General features: G+C 40.1%; 1 protein-coding gene across 2 annotated transcripts in view; it reads right to left on the bottom strand.

Moving 5' to 3' along the window:
* Nucleotides 1-642: 642 nt before the first annotated feature.
* The window catches only part of LOC117479363 (glutamate receptor-interacting protein 2-like), a 32,652-nt gene continuing 20,207 nt past the window's right edge, over nt 643-13,087 (bottom strand). For both annotated transcript variants that reach the window (XM_034126291.1, XM_034126293.1), the window contains exons 13-24: nt 11,897-12,042; nt 11,708-11,788; nt 10,441-10,504; nt 9,540-9,685; nt 8,524-8,668; nt 8,133-8,272; nt 7,090-7,272; nt 6,836-6,995; nt 5,635-5,749; nt 5,071-5,295; nt 3,058-3,204; nt 643-2,645 (exon numbers count right to left, since the gene is read on the bottom strand). In XM_034126291.1, coding sequence (XP_033982182.1) covers nt 2,448-2,645; nt 3,058-3,204; nt 5,071-5,295; nt 5,635-5,749; nt 6,836-6,995; nt 7,090-7,272; nt 8,133-8,272; nt 8,524-8,668; nt 9,540-9,685; nt 10,441-10,504; nt 11,708-11,788; nt 11,897-12,042 — 1,750 coding nt within the window. In that variant the 3' untranslated portion in view covers nt 643-2,447. The remainder of the gene's footprint in view (nt 2,646-3,057; nt 3,205-5,070; nt 5,296-5,634; nt 5,750-6,835; nt 6,996-7,089; nt 7,273-8,132; nt 8,273-8,523; nt 8,669-9,539; nt 9,686-10,440; nt 10,505-11,707; nt 11,789-11,896; nt 12,043-13,087) is intronic.

Here is a 13,087-nt window from a genome sequence, read left to right as displayed (position 1 = left end):
TGACATCTCCCCCACAGGAATGATTCTGGCTTATTTGGGCATGTCTCTGGTGTCCAACCGTCCGGCCGAAGCTCTTGAGTCATTGAACCCCCTTGCGCTTTAATATACGTCACCTGGATGGTCAACATGAGTGCAGGAGGAAGCAAGGGCTCCAAATGCATTATGGCAAAGGGAGAGCACATGCATCTCTATGTCAGGCTCATTAAGTGTGGCAAATGTTGTGAAATGTCCTCAAAACTAATCAGAAACCCTGCTTGATAGTTATTTCCTGCTCTTATATTGCGACAGATATTGGATTTACTTAACATAGATGGACAATAAAATATTGTGCCCCATTTGCAATGGACACCATGTCCCAAACTGATCTTACACAGAATACTAGTTACCCAGTGTGTGACAGTAATCTAATTTAATGACGTTTCCAAACGGTCAATAGGGCTTTAAAGTCCTAAAAACATAACCTTAAACCAGGCAGTCTAAACCTAACCCTAAGCTGCCAAATATTACAAAAAGTCTTTATTATAACTTGAAATAAACACAACATATTGCATTAAACCCAACTGTTGACACGCTTTTGGGTTAGTGTGCGTTATCTTGGTGGGGATAGCCATAAACAAAACACTGTTGAGACACCAGAGCAACTATGGTTTCATGAACTTTATTCTCATAAAAAGAAATACATTTCTTAGTTTATAATAAATTAAATAACAAAAATAAAAATCATATTAATAAATAAATATTTCAAGTTACTTTGAAACTATTCCTGACTTATTCAGGGAGGATGTTGTAATTGACCACACTATGTGCAGCCACATTCAGTATCACAGCTTTCATGAAGATACTCAATGTGTGCATATACTTTAAATAAAAATAAAGCATGCCAATGATACAGCAAAATAAAAGATACAGTAAATTAATAAAATACCTTAGAAATAGGCCTCTGTGTATAACATGTCATTTTATATAAGAAATATCTGGATCAGATAAAAAAAAATTCACTGTCCCAAGGATTATTCAATCTTCTCTGAACATCGCAACTATCTCACAACATCTTCACATCGGCCAACACACGAATCAGGTTCTCATCTCCAGAGGCAGCTGGATCAGCAGGCCAGATTTGTTACACTAAAGCTTTATAAAAACACAGACATGATGAAAACGGGGCAAAGATCAAATTCCAATACCGTTTTTTTTTTTTTAAGTGAGGGATACTTGCTAAAGACAAACCCATGCCTTACATGCTTTTTGATAACGGTAGAGAAAACAGCTACTGCAGAGGGGAACATCAGATGTGGACTGAGAACAAGAAAATCATTCATCACTGAAAATGTAAAAGGCATTTCATCCTCCGTTTTGGGAAAGGATGTAATTCACTTAAGGAAGCATCAGTGATGGACCACCAACCAACCCATAAGTCATTCTGGTGTAATGCCACATATAGAGACGCAGAGTCACACAGTGAAATGTGAAAGTGAGGGAATTTTCAACAAATAAATCATAAAATGTGCCTTATGTGCAAACGCAGTGCGAGCAAGACACATGTGCAGAAACTGAAAACAGCATTTTTGTTAATGTGAGGGTGAGTCATCAAGACGGGAGCAAAAAAAAACTAAATGTATATAACTGTGGAGAACAGTGGAGTCTCTCTGGAACCATTCAGAAACTATTAAACCGTCAAGGAAAAACAGAAAGGGTAGAGTGTCTTCACAAGCATTCCTGGTATTAAAATGAAAGGAGGTTTTCAATTCAGCTAACGATCCTTGGAAACTACCAGGGAGCATTTTGTCTATTTGGAGGTCCTGTCACTTCTGTGGGACGGGCAGTGTGGGAAGAGAATGGAAACAAGGGCAGTCAGCCATGTTGTGTATGAAATTACTCAAATAAGCATAAGGGCCTTGGAACTTGAGCCCATTAACACCCTGTGTGTCAGTGCGTGCGTGTTTTATAAAGAATTGCATGTGCATATTTTATGTGCAACAAAAAGATTGCATAATAAAATGGTAACGTGAAGCTCAATCAGAGCAAAAGATATTAAATATATGCAGTGTGTGTATGTGTGTGTGCAGTGTTTGACTCTCCAGAGGCGTGTGTTAGCTTCTGACTGAGCCAGGATGTTATGACTCCTCCTGTTATATAAGCCTGCATGTGGCTTTGCCTCTGGAGAGGAAAGAGGTGGGGGTGGTGGGGGGGGGGGGGGGGGGGGCCCTGAAGCCAGAGCCTCCTCTGAACTGCATCATGGGAACACAGTGACTAAAACCGGCAGAAGTGAACACATGCACTTGTAACTTTGTGAGTGAGGGATGCTTTCAGGCGGTGAGAGTGGCCATTCTTTGTGTTGGTGTGTCAGAGAGGTACCGTGTGATAAATGTACCGTGCACAACAGTGTGTGTGTGAGTGTATGCGTGTGTGGTCCCAGTGCTTCATAAAGCTACCGTCTATCTGTGTGGTCACAGGGCGATGCTGTTGGTCCTGGGCTGCTCGTGAAAGCAGAACAGTGAATGTGAGCGGTCGTTGGAGTCGTCGGGCCGCCCGGGGTCTGCTGCCAGAGGATTCCTGCTAATGACCAGGTCCAGGGCGGCCCCTGCCTCTATAATAAGAGGTACAGTCAGACAGCAGTCCAAGTCCCTGGTCCTGGCTCGGTTCACCTAAAAAGGCATAGATTGACATTAGGGGAAATTTGCTTTTTGTTATATTGGTGAGAGATTTCATTGTAGTTTTCAGCAGGATGATGACAAGCTGTTTAGAAACAGTTTTACTGCTGTCACACACAGTAAATAATAAATGTATAGAATAGCACAAGATAAACAGAGACAATAAATGGAACAACAAAGTGTCCTTCTTATAAAAAGGGCTGTGCTACAAACCTATTTATTTTTTAATGGTTATTAGGGATTACAGTTTTGATTTAGAAGATGGAAATATTTGTTAAAATGTTTCAATTGTTCAATGGAGGATACGTTTTTACTTGCGCGTATAAAGTATATGTACAGGGGATGGATATCATTCTGATCCAACATTCACTAACAAGCAAAACATCGAATTTCTTCAAATCCATACCTGAAGAATGCGGTCGAAGGGTTTCAGCCCCGCCTTGTCAGCTGGGCCGTCGGGGCGGATCATGTTGACATAAACTCCTTTCTCCAGAAGCCCGTCGGATACACTGAAGCCAAAGTCATTGCTGTCGGGGTCCTTCCTTAAGGTTACCTGAAACACATGACACAGATTTTACAGTACAGCACATATTCTTGGCATTTACACACAGGCTTTTATGTAAACACTGCAGCAATTTAGTATTTGGGGCAGAGATTTGCAAAAGATTATAGCCGATGGCTAGAAATCCTGACTTTTTTTTTTTTTTTTACATTAGTAAAAGTCCTAAAACACTGGATCATCCTGGATTAGTTATAATGGCACACAATAGTGTCATTCATAGAGCTCATGCCTCCTAAAATGCTCATATCGTGTTTCGAGCTTTACATTAAACACTTAAAGGCTACAAGACAAAGCAGAGATAACGCTCAGAATAGGAAACCAGAGTCTCAAGAGACATTGTTCCGTTCTTTTTAACAGCCAGTGTGACTGAGCTAACCTGAAAATAAATACACAGTAGATGAGAAGGTGAATACCATTCTCATATCTGTCCATTAAATGTGAAGCTGCAGCCAGGAGACAGTTATCTGAGCCAAGCATAAATACTAGAAACAGGAAAGACTGCTTGCCTGGCTGGAGTAGATGCTACTCTTAGCTAGCTAACTGCCAGTTGTTCGACAGATAAAGAGAAATAACACTCTCCTATCGAACGTTTTGCTAGAAAATGACTAGGCACATTTTCACAAAATGTTAACTTTAAATTGTGGCCGGACAAAATAAAAGACATGATAATATGTAAGATAACTCTAGAAGGGCATTTGTCATGAAATTGGGCTTCTACATTTTCCATAATCCCTCTGACAAACAAAAACCTGAAAACATAAAATCCCTGGTGGAGGTTGTATACATTTTTAATTCATAGTCTTGCAATGTCTTGCAAACTACTACATATAAATTGTTGCAGTATTGTATCGCCACAGAGCTGCACAGTTGTGTGTCCGTTGTTCTTCCTCTGTTTATACTAAACAACGTTTTAAACGGCCACATGTCTCCGTGTCATGCGTCTCTTCGGATTCAGACCCACACAAGCTGAGCTGGTATAACAAGAAACCGCTTAAAAGCTAGGACTTCAGATGACTTTCCATGAAGTCAGATGTGTCAACTCAAAACAATTTATATTTCCACACTGCCTGATGGTGATGCTTTGTCACTAGAGCATGCTCTGTTCCGGTTACATGCTGAGATGCACAGATGACAGCAAACAATGCTTCTCAGGGAGTACACACCAAGGTCACAGCATGTAATGAAGCATAATGAATGTTGTGTGTTTCTGTTGTACACATACTGCAAGTCCTGACTGGCCAGGTATCCACTGGGTCCAGTTAGACGGTACAACAGGCACAGTGAGTCCAATGAAGGAGGCACACGGGTATAAACGTCATTATGGGCATTCCCTCAGGACACTTGTTTGCACCATGTTCGTCCTTCAAACTGGGAATGAAGCCGACTGATAAATCAATTATCAGATAATCATGTGTCTTTAGATTATTGTAGTAGTGCATATGGACTATCAAATATGATTTGGGTACAATATGCTGGTACAAGAGAATGGAAAGAAATGGACAATAAGGGAGTATTTGTCTTTTTTTACCTTATTTATACTTATATAAGGAACAATTACATTGTTACCAGTTCAAAATGGAAGGGGCAACTGGGCCAAAAATGTGTATGTTGTTAGTTAAAAAGGAAGAGAGAAGTGGGCAAAATTGGGTACATTATAACGTTTTTAGGCCAAATACCCCTCACCTGTAATTATTTATGGGGGGGTTACGAACATGACCCCTAGAGGTCACTGACTCCCTGTTGAGGACCCATGATTCTCAACAAGGAGTCAGTAACTGCTTGCGTTTACTGATAATGAATACTGTTGTTTATTTTCAAATGATAAATTCTACTGTGTAAATCCCTAAAAACAACTACCTTGTGCAGTGCCAGCGTGGTAGGGGACACGATATCCGAGGGGTCCCCTCTGCCCCGGGGGGGTAGGTCTCTGCTTCCAGTCAACATGTGCAGGTTGTTTTTGTTGTTAGACTCGAAGTGCATTGCTTCCCTTTTAATGGGACTGATTTCAGAGCGAAACATTGAGTCGTCGTTGGTCTTGGTTTCCTCCAGGTACAGACTGAGAGCGCTACCTGTCATGGATGCCTGAAAGAGCACAAAATCAAAGAGCATCATGTAATAAAAGGGACAGAAAAAAAAGACATCCATATGGACAGCACAACATAATCTCATGAAGTATCCACAGAGCCCGATTAGAGGCCAGGGCACTGCACAAAGCCTTCCTGGGTTAGAGAGGCAGCAGGTGCCCGGCCTGTGTGGTCAGATTTAATAACAGATTACACACTCCAGCGATTATCATAATGCTTCATCTGGCATGCTCTTTTAGGGTGACACTGGGCTATGAGTACATGAGTGGGACAAAGCAGATGGAGGAGGAAGCAGGAGGGGGGGGGGGGGGGGGGTGGAGATGACAGGTGGGCCTACCTCCAGCTCCCTGAGTATCTCCGACTGTCCGCAGGTCTCCAGGTCCTGCAGAGCCTGGGACCAGAAGCTGTCATCCTGGTTCAGGGTGCCATGGCAACGAGGGGGGCTGACGAATCTATGACAACGCAGGAACCAGAACATGAGAGCAGCCCAGCGGGTCTCGAGGCCGGTGTGCCGCAGACAAGAGGCAGCATGGGAAATGCAGTTTTTTGGGCTGCACGCTGGAGAATCCCTTTGAAAACCTCTCAGGACCACATTGAGGGTTTTTACTGTTAATTCTCACACGTTTGGAGTCCACTAGATAAGATAAAGCCTTTATAAAAGAGTTCAATTCAACAAAAAGTAACATCGCCCCCCCCCCAAAAAAAGCAGAAAATGTAAAGCATGTGACACAAAAGTTCAGAAAAAAAAAAGGCGGAGTGTGAAGAGACAGATAAGGCTGATGCATCCTTGGAGCGCTTTTTTGTGGAAACGTTTTTGTTGTAGACAAGGGGTGACAGAAAAAGATGCATCTATGTGAAACACCAAAGACTCGTGGGCAGTTAGTAAAGCAGATGAGAGAGAGAATACCTAAGAAAGAAGAGAAAAGACAGTTTTGGAAAAGCACAAAACATGAAAGCATACAACACAAAATGAAGAGAAAATAATTCACACAGTGCAGTTTGTTTTTGTCAATGATCCACAGAAGCACTATACACAGAGTGATGGAAACAAAGTATAAGTATAGTATTTACTTTTCTATAATCTTTGCTTTTTTGAGAAGTATTCAATAAATCTATCTCTTTAAGCCTCAAATTGTTATTCAAAAGTTAATTTCAGAAGTCTTGATATGAAATAACTCATTAATAACGTATTGAATCCTGAAACATGATAAGGGGAACTGACTGTAAACCACTGGCTTATTCTATAATAATGTGTTAAACAATATGCAAGTAATAATGCACGTTTTATGTAAATGCTTGATCTGTAGAGTAACCATGTATGTCCCGTGTGTGTGTGTGTGTGTGAAGTAAAAAATACAACATTCAGGTATAGCAAAACATGTTCAAGTACCTAAAACAACACAAGTCCAGTTCCAATGCTTATACACAGAATATGATTTGAATAAAAGACCGCCTTTATTGTGAAACAAAACACGAGAAGCTGCACTGACATGTAACAAGATGTTGACAGGATGTAAACTGCAGACTTGAGCCCTTACCCAGGTCTATTATCCCACTCGTCCTCAGTGAACCTCCCATCGTACAGCGCTGAGTGGTGGACCAGGCCTGCAGAGCTGGAGCCGATTTGGCTCCTGAGCTTCGTGCGTCGCCAGTCATTTGGATTGAGCAATAGATCTGAGGCTTTGTGGAGATATGTCCCTGAACAATACACACAAGAAAATAGAATGACCTTATTGGATGCAAGACATAAGAGAGGTACATTAGAGCTAACTAAGCATCCAGTGGACCTTACCTTGGCTACCGTAGCCTGCATCGAACCCTGAGCTATCCCAGGAGCTCATGGCAGAGTCTAAACTGGGCAGAGTGGCAGAGTAGACCTCCGAGTGTTTGCTGGTTTTCTGGGAGTCTGTCAGCTCATCCTCTGTGTCGCTTAAAAACCCAGTTTCTCTGTCCAGAGGCCGCCGGCCATCAGACTCTGGGAATGAACAGAGATTCAAATAATCATCAAACAAGGAGGAAGTGCACCTTTTATCAGTTTTAATTAATCATTTCTGTAGCATTTAAAGGTGGGGTAGGTAAGTTTGAGAAACCGGTTCGAGATCGCTAGAATTTGAAAATCTACCACTTCCTTATATAGCCCCGCCTCCAACACACACGAACGCGCACATGACCAATGAGGGCATGAGATAAGTTTGTGCCCCGATGGAAGGCTGACAGGCAGGTAGGCCATCCAGTTATTTTAGCCGGGCCGGCTGGTCGTACTTTTTACAGTACTACGGCTTCCACAAATTACATTTTATGGATTTTTTGTCAAAGCACTTAAGATATTCATTGCTATCGGGATGTTAAGAGCATTCCATGGAATATAACAAAAAGTGTATCTCGAGCCGGTTTCTCAAACTTACCTACCCCACCTTTAAGCCTCAAAGAAAGCTAAATAAATGCATTTTATTAAAGGATATCAAAACCCAGCAATTGTCTTTATTTTTTCCCCAACTTCTTTTTGTTTTTTACACTTTGTGTCTTTCTTTGTATACGTTTAGTGTTCTTCCTCTTTCTTCCCATTTCTCCTTTTGCTTTCCTGTTAACGATTGTTTAACATTTAGAAAATGTACCAAAGAAGTTGAATGGGAGTGGATAACATACAGCCACCAGGGATTTTCCTTCAGCAGGAGAATGGCAAGCAACATTTACTTTTAACGTAACTTTCTTTTTAGTTAAAAAAAACAGTTTTTTCTTTCTGTTTTGTTTCAATTGTGCAACTACATTTGCAAGATCATGTTTTCAAACCACTGAGTAGTAAAAAAGGAAACATTTGAGACCAAAACAACATACTGTCAGCTTGTTTTTTTATCTTGAGGGTGACAGACTCCCCGGCCATCTGCAGGAGGTGGATGGCCTCGCTCAGCGGCTTCCCCTTCAGACTGACCCCGTTGATGGCCAGCACTCGGTCTCCTATATGGATTGCTCCGGTCCTGCAGAGGAGACAGAGATACGAGACAGTACAACACACGGGCCGGGAAACTGTCAGGCTGCCAGCGCGCTGACTGAGACGGAAACAAAGAGGCTTCTTGTTTTAGAAAAAGACGAGACTGACATTGTTTATTGTCTTGTTTACTCTAAAAAGGGGACCTCCTCAGATTTGACTAGCCTCAACCTAAAGCATGCGTCACCATCCTATCAAATCTCTCTTTACCCCCGACCTGTCCTCCTGCCTATCTCTCACCTCTCTGCCAGGCCTTTCTTGGTGAGGCCTGAAATGACGATGGGGTCAAAGGGCTCCTCTGTCCCAGAGATCGTGATGCCTAGCGGTCCGTTATATCTCTTCAACTCCACTGTGTAGATTATAGAGCCCGACATCTCCAACTCATCTACAGCAAATAGGGAAAACAAAAATGTACCACACATAAAACTCAAGATTATACAGACATGAAATACTCTAAGATACAATATATTTTTGAAAAGTCTGTGCAAATGGATAAATAACCTTTAGAATTGTGATAGATAACGTATTCAATCCTTAAGTTAAAGAGTACAATTGCCAATAGAACAATTTTAAAATGACTTTATCTCGTAAACTACTTAATTTCATTAATTCCAGGTTTATGAATATTAGTTGGTTTTCTTAATTCTCTTTTATAATGCACTTCATATATTCGGACTTTGGACTTTTTAATGACAAAACAATTGAATATGTAAACTTGGGCTCTGGGAACCTGGGATAGATATCCGTTACACTTTCCTTAGATAGTAGGTTACCAATCTAGGGGTGAGGCCCCCTCCAAAGGGTCACTAGATTAGTCTGAGGGGTTGTAAGATGATTAATGGGGTTCGGGAAGTTCAAAGTTCAAAAGGGTTAGCTACACAAAACACACACACAAAAAAGAAAAGAAAAAGATTCCTCACAGTTATTCAAATGAAACAAATGGAGAAGTTAAAAGGGGAAGTCTATCTTGGTTCAACAGCTAAGAGCCTAAAGTCATTCAAATGAGACAAAAAGCCAACAAATATTATTTTATCTTGTCATTTTATATAAAATATTAATCTGAAGGGTAACTAGTAACATTTTAGGATAAATGTAGTGATGACAAGTGAGACAATTATTTCCTATAAATGTTGTGGTCTTATAAAGATGCATCAAATGTAAATACTTAATATTTAAATTGTACTTGAGTACAAACGTTTTTGTGTTTGGTTACTTTGCAAAGAATGCATATTTTGTGTTTCAAGCGATAAATGTACCAATGTTGTCCTCGTCTTTCTGGATCCGGAGTTTGACCATGTCCTCGGCCTGCTGCAGGACGTGCATGGCGTCCTCCATGGAGCAGTTCTCCAGACGCACGCTGTCGATGGCCAGCAGCCGGTCTCCAGGCTCCAGAGTGCCTGTTCTACCGGACACAGGAGCGAAAAAGATCACAGCTATTAACTAAGACCATGGAGCTGCTCCTCCTGAGTCCTATTGTGTCTCAGTGGGATCCTTCGGGGGTCACCCGGGTCACCCTGAGCCACACTGAGCCCTTCTGAAATGGAGCTGCTCTGTCCTACTGATCCAGTTTTAAAAGCTCAAACCAATTAGGTTTGTATTACACAGTGGATTCACAAAACAATGTTATTTTTTTTAATGGAGTAATCCCACACAAGGCAGGAAAACATAGTTTACCCTGAACTGTAAAGTGTTGAGAAACAGTGTCACCCTAATGTCCTATAGCCAATGACCATTTCTGTACTCATAAAAACTAAATGATATACTATAGCCCTGTGAGAGGAATAACATGTTAAAATGAACAAGCATTTATAGACTTCAGCTCAACATGTATGGCAATGTTCTCAAAAAAGATTAACAGACCACTCTACTGAATGGATAAGACGGATTTGTAATTAACATTTGATCTAGTGAATGAAATTGAGCAATTCGTTTTTTCTCCAAATATGTATTATTTTGCATCTAATGCAATTAAGAACACATTTTGTACAGATGACCATTTACGAAAACAGGAGGCGCACGCTTGTGTTTTGTGTCGATGCAGCAATTTTATGTTGTGTTATATAATCTCAATAGGATTTATTTTACTGTGTAAATGAACATACTATGGAAAGGAGTTCAGCAGTCATATTATTATGGCTCTGTGATGATAGGACATACCTGTGTGCTATGCTTCCTTTTCTGATGTCGGAGATGATGAGGGGCTTTCCAGGTTTTTTACTTGCTGGTGAAAAAGAAGAATAATTGAAGTGTTTTTATTATAAAGTTGTATGATTAACCACTTGGAATAACTCAACTTCATTTTCTCTTTGTTGCACTAATCATACTCGGCCTCCTGTTTATTCAGGGCACATTGAGTGAAGATGAATGATGGTACAGTCTGGTATTGTTCAGAGTTAATGAGGTATGAGCCCTCATGGTCTTTCAAGCCTGAGTTTTATGGATCACAGAACACTGATTCAAAGGCATGCAGCTCTGTGAGGTATTTTTAAGCGACACTGCCCTCTGCTGTTCATCTAGATCAGGGGTGTCCAAACTTTTTCCACCGAGGGCCACATACAGAAAGATATACGAAGGGCTGGGCCACTCCCTAGAGGTATATTGCCTCATAAGTTCAGTTATAAGTTAGCAAAAACAATCAAATGTAGGTAAATTATGCTTGTGAGTGTTGGCAGCTCATCCCTTAAAACAGAAGCCTCAGATTGATTATAATAAGGAGAAATATGAAGGGTGTTTCAAGCTTGTTATGTAAATAAGTAATTGGGCTTTTTTCTTATCAACTACGATATGTTAGAAAAAATGTCCAACTTTAATTGACTGAATTTATTTGAAAAGTGGTCTCATTAAAACATGAATACTACTGTGTAATATATTTGTACATTTATATTTAAGAAGTACAATATAAGAGATATTCCATTATACTTTTTGAATTTGCTGAGGGCCAATTCAAAATGGTCCGCGGGCCGCATTTGGACCCTGGGCCGTAGTTTGGACACCCATGGTCTAGATCAGGGATGGGCAACTTTGATGGTGGTGGGGGCCACATAATTGATGTACTGGCCACCAGGGGGCCGCATATTCACTTGGAACACACACACACACACAAATTCCATGTATTGTATGTAATTATTAACAAATATACTAAGTCTGACATCTTCATTGACATTTTACAATCTTTCAGGGAACATCCTCTAATAAGCTCACTAAACAAATATCAGTTCACAGACATTTAATTTAATTTTTACAAGTGGCATGTTTGTATTGAACAGGTTATTTAACAGTGGAATAAAACTATTTTAAACTATTGGAAAGCACGGAAAATGTGCTTGTCATGAACACTAACCCAGACATTAGTTGTCTAACTTGAACCTAAGACACTTGACCGCCGCCATTTGCCCATCCCTGGTCTAGATCCTAACAAACTCACCACTGATGGTGATGCCCAGCTCCACTCCTCTCCTCTTGGGTAGTTTAACGTGGAAGGTGCCGCTGCTGGGAACCACTGACTCTAAGTTGGTTTTAAAGGGAAGATAAATGTGAAGATAAATGTAAGTATGAAGGCACAAATTGAGTCAGAGATCTCACATTATAAGAATATATCTTCACAATATGATACCTGCGACATCAAACTCAATCTCCACTGTGACCTTATTGGCCAGAGCAGAGTCTCTGAGCAGCTGATGGGCTTCCTCCAAAGTGCCATCTTCAGTCGGGATCCCGTTAATGGACAGCAGCCGGTCCCCAACCTGCAGCAGCCCGCACCTCCACACAGAAACAAAACATAGAAAGGATTAATGTGGAAATAAAGCTCTGGTGAAAGACTGTTTTGACCACGACTGTTCATATAGGAATACAGATATGTATAAATGTTAGGAATAAATGTGATTAGGTGCAAATGGATGATAAAAAAAGACCTTGTTATTAAATAAAAGGATCACATTTCAACTAGGGCTGCAACTTATGATTATTACAATTACTGATTAATACTGTCAATTTCTCTCCAATCAGAAAAGTGATAAATTACTATCGACACTATATAAATTATAACTATCAATTCACAAAATCCAGTGTAGCCAGTTAAGTAGTTAAACATGGCTTAAGCTAATGCAGTCCAATACATACTTTATAAAATAAATAAATCTGACTTTTTATTTTTTGTTGAAATTGTTTATGGTGTTAATTGATAGAGTTCAACAGCACCTATTCAACCGATGACATTATACAGAAATGTGTTCAACCCTGATATAAATGTGACAGACATAAATAAATAGATGGCATAAAGAAAGTTTAGTTTCATAAAGCTGGCATCACACACAAATAAAACTAAAGTTTTTCTTAATAAAAAAACATTTAATAAAACAAAATTGTAAAGTTTCTCAGACGGATGAATGGCTGAAATGAGTGCTTCCCAGCTTCTTGTTTTGTCCAACAAACAATTCAGAATGAAAATGTTGTTACATAAATTACGGTAATTTGTTGCTTCATCAGTGGCGAGCCGTCAGGGCTCTCTAGGCCCTCTGTGAGGGCCTAAGATATTCCAAAAAAAAATATTTAAAAACATTAAAAAAAAAAAAAAATTTTTTAAATATATATTTTTTTAATATTATTTTTGTTATATTTTTCATTAGTTTTACCGAAAAAAAAAAACTTGATTTAATAAAATAACATTTTCAAATAAATAAATCCTTCGAATCTGCCTGTTCAGTCTCTGTTTGAATGTGGGTTACATGAAAGAAGCTCACCTGGCCCTCTCTGCGATTCACAGAGGGCCCGCTATAGTAACTGAACGAGAGAGTAATGTCAAATG

The sequence above is a fragment of the Trematomus bernacchii genome, unplaced genomic scaffold, assembly GCF_902827165.1.
Source record: "Trematomus bernacchii unplaced genomic scaffold, fTreBer1.1, whole genome shotgun sequence".
Classification (NCBI taxonomy): domain Eukaryota; kingdom Metazoa; phylum Chordata; class Actinopteri; order Perciformes; family Nototheniidae; genus Trematomus; species Trematomus bernacchii.
The sequence above is the reverse complement of the archived record's forward strand: the minus strand, read 5'-3'. Positions and strand labels throughout refer to the sequence as shown.